This window comes from Chrysoperla carnea, chromosome 1, assembly GCF_905475395.1.
Source record: "Chrysoperla carnea chromosome 1, inChrCarn1.1, whole genome shotgun sequence".
In the NCBI taxonomy this organism is placed as follows: Eukaryota; Metazoa; Arthropoda; class Insecta; order Neuroptera; family Chrysopidae; genus Chrysoperla; species Chrysoperla carnea.
The window spans coordinates 96,585,432-96,602,514 of NC_058337.1; the positions used below are offsets into that span (position 1 = coordinate 96,585,432).

The 17,083-nt window shown below is 29.5% G+C and overlaps 1 protein-coding gene across 3 annotated transcripts in view; it reads right to left on the reverse strand.

The window, feature by feature from the left end:
* Positions 1-17,083, reverse strand: part of LOC123301666 (homeotic protein spalt-major-like) — a 336,587-nt gene that overhangs the window by 5,115 nt on the left and 314,389 nt on the right. For all 3 annotated transcript variants that reach the window (XM_044884512.1, XM_044884528.1, XM_044884520.1), the window contains exons 3-4: positions 7,891-11,490; positions 7,478-7,611 (exon numbers count right to left, since the gene is read on the reverse strand). In XM_044884512.1, the coding sequence (XP_044740447.1) occupies positions 7,478-7,611; positions 7,891-11,490 (3,734 nt within the window). The remainder of the gene's footprint in view (positions 1-7,477; positions 7,612-7,890; positions 11,491-17,083) is intronic.

The following is a 17,083-nucleotide window of genomic DNA, read 5'->3' on the forward strand; positions in this document are numbered from 1 at the left end:
AGTGCTTGAAATTATATCAATTATAACTTTAACCATTCTTATCTGGAAAATCACTTTTCTCTATAAAATTTGTTTTCCACCAATGCAGTTTTAAAAGCATTCTTAAAGAAATTATAAAGTTTCATGCCATTCAAAGAATGTTTAAAATTTGTACAGCCTTATTGTTTTAGAAAGACTTGTAGGTAATAAACTTTTCTGTAGCCTTAAATTTATTATAAAAATGTGTCCAAGAAAACAAAGTAGATATAAAAATATCCTAAAAATCATATAGTTATTTACAACATTGTTATAGATATATTAAATGCAACATTGTGAAAATAAACATTTTCATGATAGAAAACCATTTAAAATGCATTAAAACTATTTTTCCTTGTCGATAATAAAAATGTTTTATTATATGTGTCTTGTCCTAATGATTTTTATTTCAATCATAATATATTTTCAATTCGTAAATAGAATTTTTTTATTCTAGCATTTATATACGTAAATGACTTTGTCCTAATTCAAACTACTTATACTGTGTGTTCTAGGATAAATTATATATCGATCGAATGTTTTGCTATTGTTAATTAAGGTGATTGTAAACCTATAGTATTGTAAAAAAGTTTTGGTTTATTGCACGGTACATACATATAAACCAAATACATGCTTTGTAGTCAAGTAATGAGTTATTATTGGTTTTACAATACCATGCAACTATAAAAGTATGTATATAATATATTGTGTGCAAGTGATGCTTATAAATTTTATAATATAGACATTGCTCTTCAATCTCTGTTCATCAAATAATGGATCTTCGATGAACTCATAATTAAAATTTTGTTTTTATATCATCGGGGACTTAATATTTTTATGGTATTATTATAAACTACAAGATTGTCTAAATATTTTAGATAGTTTTTTATCACACTCTCTGAAAAGGATAACCGATATGATTCGTCATTTTTTTAGCCATCTTTGAACGATAAAATAATAAAAAGTGCTTTTTGGAAGTGCCACCTTTATAGCTTCCCCTTCCCTCTTTTAGAAAAATGTTCTTTATAAAAACGAAAACATTTTTTGTTTGAAACATTTTTTTAGGTCGAATAGTTTAGACAGTAATTAATAGTAAAAAATCGACCTTTTTGCTTGTTTTTTCATTCAATTTGAACAAAAAAGATCTGTTTAGAAAAACAAACCTCTTTGATTGGAAATTTTTTCTCGACAAAAGCCTAAATTGCGCAGAAACAATTACACGAAATAATAATTTTGATACGAAAAAAACAACTTTGGGTAATATTTTTCAGTCCGTTTTAACCCAAACTGTACAGTTTTCGGAAAAATGTTTCAAACAAAAAGTTATTTTTTTAATTAATAACAATTTTCTAATTTAAAGTGTTCATATATCTTTTACCAGTTATTGAGTAGAATGGGCTTTTCATTGAGCCTGAAAGCTTAGGGCAAGTTTAATGCCTGTGTAAAATTTTTTTTGTTTTAATCCTGTTTATAATTAAAGCTTTTTTTTGAGTTACAAACACAGGTCGACTCAAAAAAAAAAAAACAAAAACATCCTATAGAGTATATAATTAACAAAAATGAGAATAAAATGCAAAGTGAAAGAAACAAAAAATATTTACAATCTTTAAGTATGTACTTGTAGTTAATTTAAAATATAATTATACTGAAACACTCAGTACTATACTTACATTATCTAAATAACAAATTGATATGAATTAATAAATCGTATTATGCTTGTTTGTTTGTATGTACGATACGTTTCATCACGATATAATCATAAATTGTCACGAATATTGTGTGGAAAATTGAAAATAAACAAAATACAATTTTCTATTTATAAAAAAAAAAAATAAATAAATAAATTGTTGTATAGTAAATTATTCACCAGATGGCATCATTGAAATTTTTTCAAATTTATTTCGAACATAAGTTTTGATTTTATTGAGAAAAAAAACATTAAAAATTATTTTTAATGATTGTGTTAATTTCACGAGTATTAAAAAAAATATTATTTTATGAAATTTTGTAAATATTTATACCAATAAAATTTTGATTTAATTATTTGATTTTTTCTTTGAATTATTTTATACTTTTTACTTGGAAGTTTCTTTTGAGTATATATTGGTCTCTATTTGGAATGGCATTCAATGTAGACGAATAAATTACATTTAAATTTTATTTAAAAACACCAAAAAAAAAATTATTTTTATGAAAAACTTGAATTAATCGTCTTGAAACAGAAAATTATTTAATTATTTAAAAAGCCAGTATTTCAAATTGAAAAATTTTATATTTACGCAATATTTTTAACATATTTCCATAGATACTATTTTTGATTTATGTGAACAAAGCGGCTAAAATGGCACTCTACTTGGGATTAGCGTTTTAGCTATTTGGGGTCTTTTTCAACTCAAAAAAATAAATGTTTTTTCTTAAAAAAATTAATAAATTTGATTATTTAAACTCGCCTTTATTAATTTTGATTGTAACTTCTAAGTGACATTGACTAAACAAACTAATAACGTATTGGTTTGAATTAGCGTATTCTAATTAGTGTATTTGTATAAAACTATGCAAATTATTGATTGGGATCGCATGAAATTTATGTTTTCTTCTGCTAATAATCTACAAAATTGAAGACACTATCCAATTATAATAATTTGGTAAATTATACAGGGTTGATCAATAAGATGTTATGACGAAAATGTTAGACATTTCACCCAAAAAGGAGTTACCTCTTAAGAAAATTCCAGCGTGGTGACTACTGTAAAATCTACTTTTCGACAGAATTTAAATTAGTTTTTTCACAAACTAAGATTAAGGCATAGGTATTATTAAATCTCAAAGATTCAGAAATGCTGACCGTTTAGAACGCGAGATAATTAATGCCTAAGTTCCCAACTTTGATCAATTTACGTCAAAATGACGAATTTTAGCATTATAATTATTTCGCGTTCTTAACGATCAAAATTTCTGAAACTTTGAGATTTAATAGTAAGTCCTATTTTTAGTCTGTGCGAAAAAAACTTGGTAAAATTATGTTGAAAAGTAGGTTTTACAGTAGTCACCGCACAGGAACTCTCTTAAATAGGTGAGACTTGCATATTAGGAACAATATAGTTAACCACCTATATAGATAAAGTGATCATGGGCGAAAGTATTTGTTTAAGCCAAATACTGTCGAATTTATGAAATTTTTAAGCTGTTAATTTCTGATTTACCACCAAGAATGGATATTGATAAAAATATAATTGGTTTTTATTTGCATTTAGAAAAAAATTTATTTATTGACCTGTGTATGACATCTACTATTTTTCATGTTTCATTGATGAGAGATTTTTGAGAGCAGTAGTAGAAATAATCAACGAAACACGAAAAATAGTTGATGGTTTACATGGCTCGATAAATACTTGATTTTCAAGATATAGATATAAACGATAAGAATTGAAAAGATTGGTAGGTACCCTTAATAGAACAGTGTTTATTAAAAATTTTAAAAAAAATTCTTTGTATGTTAAAATTAAAAAAAAAAAGATTTTAAATATAATGAGAACTTAAACAGCCTGTAAATGATGTCTGATTAAATATATTATTATTAAAAATAATAAAAAAAGTTCCGTGGCCGATAAAAAATTTAAGAAGACGTTTATTACAAACAACAATTTAAATAGTCGTTGTGTACACATATATACATTAAAAAAAGATAGAATGAATGGAAAGCATTCCATCATTGTTGGCAAAATGCCAACCGCTAATTTCAGATAGGACAATTTATACAGACATATTAAAACCAAATCATTTCTATTGTGTTTTGAAAAAAATTATTATAGTGCCATATTTACTTGAAGTTTTTGACATATTAAAAAAAAATCATTTGTCTCATTTCTAAAGAGCATATTACAAGGCACTCAAAATATGCAAGTAAAAATGAGAAAAAAGTCTCTGTTACAAATATAGGGTGTTACAGATATGTGAAATAACATTTTTTCTGTTTTTATCATAATATGGGGAAATTACTAGGTCAAACTTCGATATTTTTTAAATCGTCTTCATCAAAATTTATGTTTCCTCCATGTTAATGCTTTGCTCAAAAACCAATTGTAGTGTACATATCAAAATTTTTAGTAAGGAAATTATAATGTAAAAAAACAGAAATAAATCCAAAAAATTGTCCTTTTGAATTCGATGTAGAAAGTCGAGTGTGCTACAAAACTGTATAACATCCCAATCAGACCCGAATTTACCAGGCAGACAGAGGCAATTTTTGCAACTGCTTAGTCTTGTACTCCTAAACGTGCCCCAAACATTTAGCTTATCTGTTTTTTTTCGTATTCCAGCGAAACAATCATGATCTCGCAACTTTAGACTCGGTACTAAAATAATCATTTTAAAATTCTGCACAAAAAATATATGTACCACTTCTATGACTTACGCGACCAAAACAAAGCCTCCCTAGTTTCACAATTTTAAGAACTTTGAAGGCGAAATCTCGTGGAATTTTCTCCTGATGAGAAAAGTTGCTCACATTTTTTTATTTCATTTGTGAACATACAATCAAAGATAATATTATTATTGTGAAGATACCCTAGAAAGACTTCACTACCCTAGTGAAATCTAGACCGTTATTCTTAATACAGACATTTTTAATAGTTTATTTCACAAACTTCCAAAAAAAATGCAAGGAAATGAAACCATGAGGGGCATTAAAGAAATTTTTTTGAAAATTCAAACTCAATAAAGCTCATTTATACCTAATACCAGTATACCACAAGCATATTAGATTAAAAACCTTCTATTAAAGGGAATAAGAGTCAGTATTTAAAACCGTTTTCATTAAGTATAAAAAATCAATTTTTAAAGTGTATTTATAAAAAAACCAAAATCATTTAATCGGTAAATATTAGCTTTGAGTAATTGGTAATCATTTGTTGCTGGTGATATTTAAAATTCATTCTATAACAAGAAATGAAAAAATTTAAACTAAAGAATACCAGTTAGAAAGGCTTGTTTTTTTTTACTTTTATTTGGATTATATTTCATTCCCGGGCGATTTTTCGTACTCAAGATAGTAAGACACAATTATCGTAAAATTTATTTTAAAATTATTAAGATAGCATTCTTAAAGCGTTTAGCTCAGTTTCGGTGCAACATACAAAAATTTTGATATACCTTTTTTTATAAAGAATTTAACACTCTAATATAATATTATTACCTACATACTTTTTTTGGACTTCGCATGTTTTTTGGTGATATTTAGGTGAAATCTTTTTTTTTATTATTTGATTCTACTCATCATACAGTAGGTATAATCGAATTCCGAAATGGCGTGTTTTTTGAATATATTTCCTTGAATGGTTTAAATAGAATGTTTTTCATCTAGTATAATTGTGTTATCAGGTATATAAATGATATGAACATGCCTTTATAATAAAAGATTATATTTTACATCTATTTTACTTCTGATATACGAGTTTGTAATCTACTTTAAATAACTCATACAATAATATAATTTCTATTTAAAATCACCAAAAGAAACATCTTGATCTGTTTTGTATGACTGACAAACGAACAGACAATCAACAGACAGATAGACATGTATACTACTTCAACTATATAGTTATGGGTATATAGTATAAAATAGTATATACAAATCTAGTATCCACTTTACTTGCGTTCACTTCTTGCTTTACTACGACGCGAGCGATGGCAGGCAAACGTAAAGTGAATTTATATACGAGAGTATTCATCGTTGTGTTATGCTCTAGAGAGGAGAACAACTAAGAAGTGTTATATTTTACTCTTTTTTTTTTTATTAACGAAACGGAACACGGTATATAGATGATGTGGATATTGATTTGGACGCCTGCTGCCTATCCTTCGGGACTCTGACCTCTAGGGTCACATTACTACATTTGTTTAACGATTTTTTGTCATTTTTCATTTGACAATGTCTAGACTTTTATGTACTCACAAATCACAACAATGTGAATGATTTAGTTTATTCATTTTTTTAAAAATAAAATCGAAATATAATCATAATTTTGTTGTTGTTGATATTTCAATCGATTTATGAAAGTTAATTTTTTCATTTACATTTTTCTGGATCAATAAAAAAAATGCATTAATAAATAAATATTTTTCCGAAGTTATTTAATATTTAATGTAAGTAATTTTAGTACCTATGTAAAATGTAATTGGAAACTAACATGCAATTTCTTTGATATAATAAAATTAAATCAATAACAATATAATAATTTATGCTGTGGAGTTTATTTCTTTATGCGTTTTATTTGATAAATTCTTTATTGTACTCTCAAATTGCTGGTATGTAAGTCAAATTGGCAATAATGAACCTGTCCATAAAATTTTATTATTTATTTTTACTTAATTGAAGAAAAAATCTAAACAAAATAATGATTTTCGGTGCACTTATATTAGTTTCATTATAAAATATTTCTGTTAAAAGAAAAAACGAAACACAACTGGTTATATTTATCAATTAGTTTTAAATTATGACATCATAAATCGGCATTCGGTACATTTTTTGGATATTTTTTTTTTTAATAAACCAAACGCCAATTTTATAAAATTTAATTTTTTGTTTTGCCCATCAGCACTCGCGTTATGAGCATTTTACTCACGCTCGATTTAAAACATAAATAACTTTTATATCAACAGTTTTTAAAAACATGTTTTTTGCAAGTCCTTAGGAAATTGAGAGAATTTGGTTCATCACGAGAGTAAAGGTGTACCTACCTAAACAAAAAAATCTAACCTCGGAAATTTCCTTTGTACTTTCGTTAGTTTAATATAAGTCGTACTCAGTAAATTAAAAAAAACTTGTGATAGAAATATAGTGCCTTAAGTAAAAATGAATGTAGATATCAAACTGTTTTTAATTAGCTAGTACATTGAAAAATATATTTATACAAAACCATGTAGAGGTTTTGATTTACAAAGTTAAATAATATTAATACGCATGACGCATGTGTTGAACACGTGAGCAAATTTCTCATCACGCGACTAAAGAATACGAAACGGTTTACTCGAGTGCTGACGGGTTAAAGAATGTACTATTATTACATTAACGATACAAATTATTGAAGAAATTTAAAATTTTTTCCTGATAGGTTAACAAAATACAACTATAACTCTATTATTAGATATATGTTGTCGTGTATTGAATAATTGATTTTAATTTATTATTATTTTAATATTATCTGTTTTGAAAGACTAAAAATCATCTTAATATTTATTTCCTGTGTCAAAAGTGAAATCCCCTAAAAATTCTCTTTGTTCAGAACATAATTTTAATTTTGATTTTATCTAATTTCAAAAATTGTCTAATTGTTTTGCCTACATCTCGAGGTAATTTAAATATTGATTCAATACACTTAAAGGGGATTTTATTTTATTAAAAATATAAAAGTAATAATAATTATATTATAAATATTAATATATTGAAAATCGTAAAACATACCTTGGTAGAGAATCCACGATCGCAGACGGAACATTTAAATGGCCTTTCTTTAGTGTGACTTCGATAATGAATCTCTAACGCAGAATTGCACGCGAATGTCTTGAAACAGATGTTGCAAGTTGTATTTCCTCTCACTGAAAAGTTAATTTTTCAATCTAAATATTCTTCATATATGAATTTTAAATGATGAATTTTACTTTTTATTATATTTTAATTTTGATAATACATTTTCATCCAAAAATATTATTATTATTTTTATTTACAACAAAATAAAAAGGATAAAAATATATTTTAAATATTTATTAGAAGAAGATAGACAATAATGTGAGAGAGATAGACAGCTACTTATTTAAAATAATTGTGGAATTAAAAGGATAATAGGTGATATGCCGCCCTTTGTTTAATTATCCTACCTGCGGGACCCACTGCCAATCCAAGTGGACTAAATGCCGTCGACGTTAATACAGATGACGTTAAGGATGATAATGCCGAAGTCATTAATGGAGGCCCTGATGTTGGTACTTGTGGTAATAATCCAAAATTAGAGAATACTCCTGACGGAGGATGTGCTCCCGGTGGTCCAGGAGTCGTTCCTGGACTTGGTGATGGACTTTGCATTGGATGCTGTAATATGGATAGATGTTGATGTGCTATAGAATGTTGCGATGATCTTGGTGTTAAATCCAATGCGCCACCACCACCTAGTGAGGAATTTGATTCTTCTTCTGTATTTGGACTTCCAACACGTTGTGATGATGGCGGACGTACATCAGAGTCATTTGGACTTACTCTTCCAGACCCTTCGGGGGATTTATCACCATTTTGTTGATTTGGCGTGGATGTTAATAAACGAGAGTTGTTATTGCTACATAGATCATCAATTGATCTATTTAAACCGGATGCCGATAGCTGTGATGCCATCGTAGTAATTGTTCGCACCTGATTTTCAAGTGCGGCTAACGATGTAGAAAATGTTGGTGTTATATTTTGATCAGTCGTTGCATTCGACTCATTATCTATATCATCTAAATCCTCGTCTTCCTCCATAAAATCTTCATCATGATCAAACTCACCAGGTTTATAACCCATTGGAGGATATCCAGGAGGACCTAAAGGAGATAGACCAGGAATAGGTGGGAAGCCTTGATTCAAGAATGGATTCATGGAATTTGGTAATGGAAATCCACCCGGTGAAGGAAAGTCTTTAATTTCGGCGGCTTGTATTTGTTCTGGTGTTAAGTCGGTGGGTTCACCCGTGTGTAGTCGAATATGCTGTTGGAGTACGAGTGCATTTGTGAACTTTTTATGACAGACAGGGCATTGATGTAGTACACGCATTGGTGGCTTCGCACGATGCACTCCCATATGTGTTTTTAAATTACCTTTAGTTGTAAATGCCCTGCCACATATTTTACATTTAAACGGCCTTTCACCGGTATGAGTTCTGTAATGCATTTGTAATGCGCTCTTACATGATAAAACTCGATGACATATAACGCATTGATTTGGATCTGTTAACTTATGTTCTATGTTGTCGACAAGTTGTTGTAATTTACTAGTTTCTGATGTTTTTGTTACTTCAATTAAACTTTCCCATGAATTATCATTGCTACCTGGTCTTGGTAACATATTTGTATAGACGGCAGGGTCCCTGGCGGGATCTGAACCGGGCGGCGGAATGGGGAATGGACCTAAACTTCCAGAGGAAGTACTGGATGGCGGTGACGAAGTTGTATGTGAAAAGGGAAAGGAAGCGGGCATTCGCTGTCCTGTTGATATTGATAATGGTGTCGTTATGGATTGACTCTTACTCGATAAATTTTCTGGTTGATCTTGTAAATCATGTTGATCGTGTTCCATTGGTTCCATTGGACTCAAATCTTGATCTTGATCTTCGTGATCCATCATCTCCTCGTTACTGTATTTACTTTCCATGCTACATTCATCATACGTTGGTGTTGGAGATTGAAATTGTCTCTCCTGATTAATTTCATTTTCAGGTTGCTCGTGTTCATCAGTCTCTTCGGGTTCTTGCTTTGGCATGATTGTATTATCTTCAGAATGAGCTTCACTATTTCGCCGAGACGGTGGACGTGGAATCATATCGTCTATAGGTTCACTTTTACATCGCGGTTCCGGCATATCTCTACTTGGTGTAGGAGATGGAGTTCGTGGTGGTTTACTTAAATTTTCTGGTACTTCTTGTTCATCTCGTCTTGGAATAAATATTGGATGCGGTGGTAATGCTCTTATAGGACCGTCAATTGGAGGTCTTTGTGGTGATGGTAACGGTCGTGGTGGAAGTAAATCAAGTGGGCCAGATGGTGGTCGATATAATGGAAAAGGATGATGCGCTCCAGGAAATTGAAGTGGGTGTGGTGGAGGATGTGGAGGCATTCCTGGCGATACAGGGCGGTTTTGTCCCAATTGTGCTAACAATGGCGGATGATATTTATCTAAATGTTCTGGAACTGGGTTTGGATTCATTTTAATATGTGGAAATTTTGCAGTATGCCTTTGGAAATGTACTTTGAGATTGCCTTTGGTTGTAAACCGACTTCCACACACATTACACTTAAATGGACGTTCACCTGTATGGGATCGGATGTGTATTTGTAATGCAGAATCAGATCCAAAAACTTTACCACAATATCTACATCGATGTTTGAAAAATGGCTCATTTCTTCCAGATTTGCCATCATAAGGCGACATTGAACCTTTTCCTTTGCGAAATGCTAATTCATCGGCTAAATTACTGGCCAATAAACCTTGACTGGCATTATCTAGTACTTCTTGTGCACGACGTTGCAACATTTCAAGAGTATTTGGTTCATCTAGAGATGGAGGTGGATCATTATTTGTGATTATTGTAGATGCCAATGAAGACGATATCGAACAAAGTGGTGGTTGTGTAGCGACGAGAGGAACTTGTGCTAACGATGACAATGGAGGAGGTGTTGCTGATGTTGAAGGAGATGACGATGATGTTATGGCCGTAGTAACTGGAGCAGAAGTAGTTGTGACTACTGTTGGAGATAATGTGGACGTCGTTTGTGGTATAGTAGATAAATCAGCAGGCCTGGGAATTTGTGTATGTGTTGCTGGTATATTTTGACTTGTTGGTGTTACTAAAGGAATAACTGGAACCAATGGAGGTGTTGTTGTTGTTTGTCTTAATAATGGCGGCGATGATGATGATGTTGATAATCGCAATTGTGTTGGTGGCCTTATTGGTGGTGTCAACGTTATTGGAGGATGTTGTGGAATTGTAATTGGAAGTGGTGTAGTTGTATTTGGCGGATGTATTTGTGGCGTTGTTGTTAGATTTTCAACTGTAGTACAACTAGTGCTTCCAGAAATACCACCAGGAATCAAAGGTGGAGATGGTGATGTTCGGCCACTTTCTTTTGGTCTATTTATTGATAATTGCTGTTGTAATTGGTTGATTAATTGTAATTGAAAAACTTGCTGATGTTGAAGCGTAAATAGCGTTGATTGCAATACAGCAAGTTCTTGTAATGCTGCTTCATTATCTGCGTTATTAGCTAATGCTGTTGCAGCAAATTGTGCTACGGCTACTTTGGTATTTTGTAATGCCTCTAAAGTGACATGCCCAGCAGTTGCAGCTGGTACAGGAAATGGTGGCAATAATGGCCCTCTCATATCATTTCCTTCGTCTTCTTCACCATCCTCAATACTGTTATTATTGTTCGCCGCATCTTGTCGATGTCGACGAACTTCTTCGAGTCTTTTTTGACTACCACTACCACCACCGTTACTACTTAAATCTTCTTCATCTTGATCCTCATCACCAGACACAACCATATCTTCTGGATCAGAATGTGCTGGTTCATGATGTCGTCGTGCTTTACTATCACATATTGCTCGATGTGCTAAAAACTCCGGCATTTCTGTGAATTGTTCATGACATCTTGGGCACATATGTGTTTCTGGTGGTAAACTACCGGATGCTCCGCTAACAATTTCTTCTTCTGATGAATTTGAATTTTCACCTGTAACAAAAGAAATACAAACGAATTAAGATATTATTTTTGTGAATTCATAACATTTAAGTAAAAAAAGAAATTAGTTTAAACACCTTTTTATATACTAGAAATAAGTAGCTAAATCTTATTTTTTCCACTTGGGTGATAATATGCAATGACAAGAAATATTTAAATTTATCACAACAACATCTGTAATAACCCTTCGTTTCTAATAATTTTCTTTTATTTAAAAGGAAGATCATTGCACTAATGAGGACAGAAGTAGCAAGTATAAATGCAAAAGGTTTTGTGAATAATATGTCTAATGTTAATGTTTAATGGTAGTAGTAAGTACATGACACACTGGTTTTATTAGTTTAAGCGGATTGTTTTCGATACTACCTTGTTGCTTTGCTTACTTATTTCTTGTATACCGAATCCGATACCAGATTAAATAACATTAAGAGTTTTTGTTTGCCTAAATATGGTTAACATTATCTCTTGTTTATTTGAAAACTTCTTCAATATTTTTACTAAACAAATCGGTATATACTTTTTAAAGATTATACAAATAATCTTTATCTAGAGGTGATTAAGATGAACCTGGATATACCTATTTTTTTTTTGTTATATTTTTTTTTTTTGTGAAACATCGGCTCTAGTTTTATGTAATTTTATTTTGAATTCCTTTACAGAAATGGATTCTTTTTTACGTACTTTCGGATCTATTACTTTACAATCAATACTATCAAACATTTTACAATACTATTTTTTTTTCCGTTTTAAAAATGGGTCAAACAATCTTAAAATTTAAATTTTGATAACAAAGGTTAAAATATTTATTATTGTGGTTTCTCGTGTAAGTTCATTTCAGGCCGGTAGCACATCAAATTTTGTAATCTAGATTAAAAACTTACTTATCATAAAATTAATGTGCGGATGAAACAATGCAAGATGTTTAGAAGCTTTGTATGATATCAAAGTATTTGATTTTTTCCAAGAGAATCCGTTTACTACAATGTTGGTATGGTGTATAAACAGATACTATAGTATCTATGTTAGCATAAGTAATATTAAAGTACTGAATGAAGGGCTATCCACCAGAAGTATTGTGTTATCGCCAACCAGTATGGGTCTGACGCCCATATTTGATAGATTCGTTTGCCATGACTATTGTTAATGTTACTATTCCTTTATTGGTCAATTCCACAAAAAATCCTTTCTTACCGTGTAGAACAACAATTGCATTCATACAGATTTTCTTTTCTACATAGAAGTTCTACCATTTCAGGCAGAAATTTGAAGATTTTTTTATTAAAGTATATAGATTGTAAATTTATTTTGTTGTTACTATTAGTATTACATAGGCCAACGTACACCAAGGTTTAACAAATCATTTTGTCGAGTCAAGACAAATAAAACAAAAATATATTTAATACTTGGCGTGAGTTTCATATTCGATGTGAAAATTCTTTTAATCACTTGAACAAAAAATATTAATAAATTCCATATTTTCATGGGAATTATCGTTGCGATGAAAATGTATACACAAACATTGATGTAAGTATACTTGCTTAAACAATAAAGTCAAACCTCGTTTTATGAGGTATAAAGCTTCCAGAAAATGGAATAGAGAGTTTAATAAAACTCTCGAGTTTGAAATTCAGTTTCAAAACCGCAAATTTATCTTTGACTTAAGTTTTGTTCTTATCAAATAACAACCAACTTTGGATGAAATTTGATATATACGGATTAAGGTAACTTTTAAGAAATGTTTTGAGTAAAAGTTGTTATTGATTTTATGAGACTAACTTTCTTTTTTATTAATTTTGCAACAAATTTATTAGATTTTCGAAATTGTATCGAAAAAAAGTTGTTTGTCATTTTACAATAAATTTCTAATTAAATTAATATAAGGATTCTGAATATTTAAACAAAGTTTTTGTAGAACATCTTTTACTTGATCATTTCTTCTGAAAACCTTTTGTTGACGAAAATTTATAGGAGCAGGTTAAAATGAGGTAACAGTCATTTTCCGAACAATAAGTGTCTGATATTTGTTTCAAGCAAAATTTCGATCATATGTTTTCCAGATGTTAAAAATACTTTTGCTTCCATATCACCCGAATGTAATGAATTGCTATTTGCTCCACATCCGGAACTGTAATAGATTGTATACGGTGGTATATGACATGTACCCTGTGGTTTAATCTGACAACTAAGTGTATACCCTGTGGCTATTGAAAATTGAACAAATTTTACACTTTAAATTCCTAGCGTATTTCCTCTGAAAATGTTGATTTTACTAATAAAAAGGCACACAAATTTATTTCAGAAAAATACACACGCTTTTTTGCCAAAAACTTAAGTTAAATTTTAAACCTTTTTTAAACTGTCAAAAACGCGGGCATTCAATTTGGTGACGTAATATCGGTATCATTAAACGAAATAACACTGGTAAGTTTGACAGATATATTCATAGACAACTAATTATAATAAATATTAATATTTATTATATATGGATATATTATACCCACCTGTCTACACTGAACTAACTGATGGTCTATGGTTCATACCGATATGACATCACATCAGTGCTTGCCCGCGTTTTAGGTCACGTGATATACAGTTTAAAAATCATCATTTTTAATTTTAATATTTTAAAAGAAAAATGTGCTTTTTTGACTCGAAATCAGAATATTTAAGTATATTTTTTAATAAATTTTAACTTTTTTTCAAATTTCATAATTTATTTTTGACTAATGATAATACCCTATTTGGCCCCCGGTAGCTGTTACTTATAGCATGATGCGAGTTAGATAAAACTACAATATTATTCCGAAAATCACCTATGCAAGTTCGACTGTATTCAAATTGGTATATTTTTAGAAAATATGTTTTTCTTTTTCTATATAAATAATAATATATTATAAAATTTATTATTAAAACAGATGTGAAAATCCTCAAAACGTATACATAGATTTGATATATCTGTTTTATGTCATTTTTGATGTGAAATGTATTCAAAATAAATATTCAAAAAAACCTACACAATAAAAATACACACAAATACACGTAAAAAACATAATTGATATTCAACACAAAATGATTTAAAACAAATTTTTCAAAATGTCATTCAAAATTTTTATGAAAAAAAAAAAAGAAATTCTTTTTCGTCTCGTTTAATTGCTGACAAAATGCAATTGTTTTTTTTCCGAATGGTGGATGTTTAATTTTGACAGCTGTGATTTATAAAATAATTTTTTTTTTGTCTTTCTCAAATTTATAAAAGTTTGTTGATCTATTTTTAAGTATTTTAAATATTTACCAACTGTAAATAAATATCAATTTTTATTAAGTTTTTATACCATGCAAATGAAATATATCAAGGTATATTAAGTTTAGTCCCAAGTTTTTAACGCTTAAAAATATTGAAGCTAAGCAAAAAATTTTGGTATGGGTCTTCATAAAATCACCTAATTAGTCCATTCCCGGTTGTCTGTCTGTCCGTCTGTCATCACAATTACTCAAAAACGAAAAGAGATATCAAGCTGAAATTTTTATAGCGTACTGAGGCGTAAAAAGTGAGGTCAAGTTCGTAAATGAGCAACATAGATCATTTGGGTCTTGGGTCCGTAGGACCCATCTTGTAAACCGTTAGAGATAGAACAAAAGTTTAAATGTGAAAAATATTTCTTATAAAAAAACAACCAACTTTTCTTTGAAACATTTTTTCGTAAAGATCACTGTTTACCCGTGAGGGCGCAAATTATGCGTAAATTTTATAGTATGTAATTATGGGAATATCAGTTATGTATGTGTGGCATGTATGTATGAGTAATGTGATAGAGTCATCAACATTGTCTATGCATGGTATTTCAACAATTAACTCAATCAATTGTTTGTTTTCACTTGTTTTTAATATTTTCTTTAAAACAAAACTTTTTTAATTTATGTAAAATAATTTTGAGAAGTTATTTTTTTATTATAAGGGTTCTAAATGGATATTTTAAATGACTCTTGTGTACAGAAGTATAGGAGTCAAAATTAATATTTTACATTTTTCGAAACTTTTTTAATTTTCGGTTTTGGTAGTATTTGTTTTCGTTTCTTAAGTATATTCTGTTTTATAATAAAAAATGATTTTTAGTCATAAAGTAGGTATTTTTCAAAAATTGTATTTTTTTATGTTTGTGTCAACGATTGAAATTATTTAGAAGAATCTTTTTTTAACAAAGGAACAAAAGTAGTTTAGAATTAAATTTTAAAAATTTTGATATTAGGAACAAAATTTTGGCATAGGTGTTCATGAAATCACCTAATTAGTTCATTTCCGGTTGCTTGTCCGTTTGTCTGTCTGTCGGCACGGTAACTCAAAAACGAAAAAAGATATTAGGCTGATATTTTTATAGCGTGCTTAGGACGTAAAAAGTGGGACCGAGTTCATAAATGAGCAAAATGGAGATAGAACACAAGTTTAAATGTAAAAAATGTTCCGTAAAAAAAATAAACACCCTTTGTTTCGAACATTTTTTTCGTAAACACCACTGCCACTGTGAGGGCGCAAATTAAGTTAGAACATTATCGTATGTATTAAATGGTAATATCAGTTATGTGTGTGTGACTCAACAGTCGTGTTATATGTATAAACACGACTGTGGCTGTCTAAGATGACTAGGTATCTTTCTTTACTTTCATAATGTTAAAAAGACGAAGCGGTAGCGTAATCAAAATTTACTATACATTGTATTTCAACAATTAACTCAGCCAATAGTTTGTTTTCACTTGTTTTTTTAGCCCGCGAACAATAAAAAGGGGGTGTTATAAGTTTGACCGCTATGTCTGTGTGTCTGTTTTTTTGGTCTCGTTTGAAAGGTAATTTAACGGAAAGTGTTCTTAGCTATGTAGAGAGTGTTCTTCAAGTTCCGGTTCCGTACCCGAAAAATTTGTCAGGAGTTTTTTAAATTTTGTTTTCACTTGTTTTTTTTCAAATAATGCTTTTTCGTAAATTCACAATTTCTTTTCGTTTTTTGAAAGTTAACGGAAACGCAAACAAGAAAATTGCAACTTAACTCAAAACCGAGACCGAAAATTCCTTAACAATTCCCAGACATTTCCAAAATCTTAAAATTGCTTAAAAAATATGTAATTTTTAACTTTTAAAATTAGCATTTATATTTTTTAATTAATTTTTTTGGATAGTGAAAAGTCCTTGATTTGAATTGAATGCGCTTTTTAATAATACATTAATAAAATTTACTTAGCTTAGATAAATAAATATAAAAAATATATAAGTAATACATATACATATATTAGATATACACAATAGAAGATAAATACAATATAAAATGTATTATTACGATATCTAATCCTATATGAAAGCAATCTGCATATGTACAAAGTTAAATCTACCCTTCTCATAAAATGAAATGCTTTTTAACATGATAATTATTATAATACGTCTTCTGTTAGAATCTATCAAATAATAACTATATATATTTATTCAGCAGTATAATTTTTAATATATTATTAAAGTCAATTGTTTGAAACGTTTAAAAATTATCTTCACAGTAATTAGTGTAACTGACCATGTAGCTAACCTATATAATAACTGATTTGT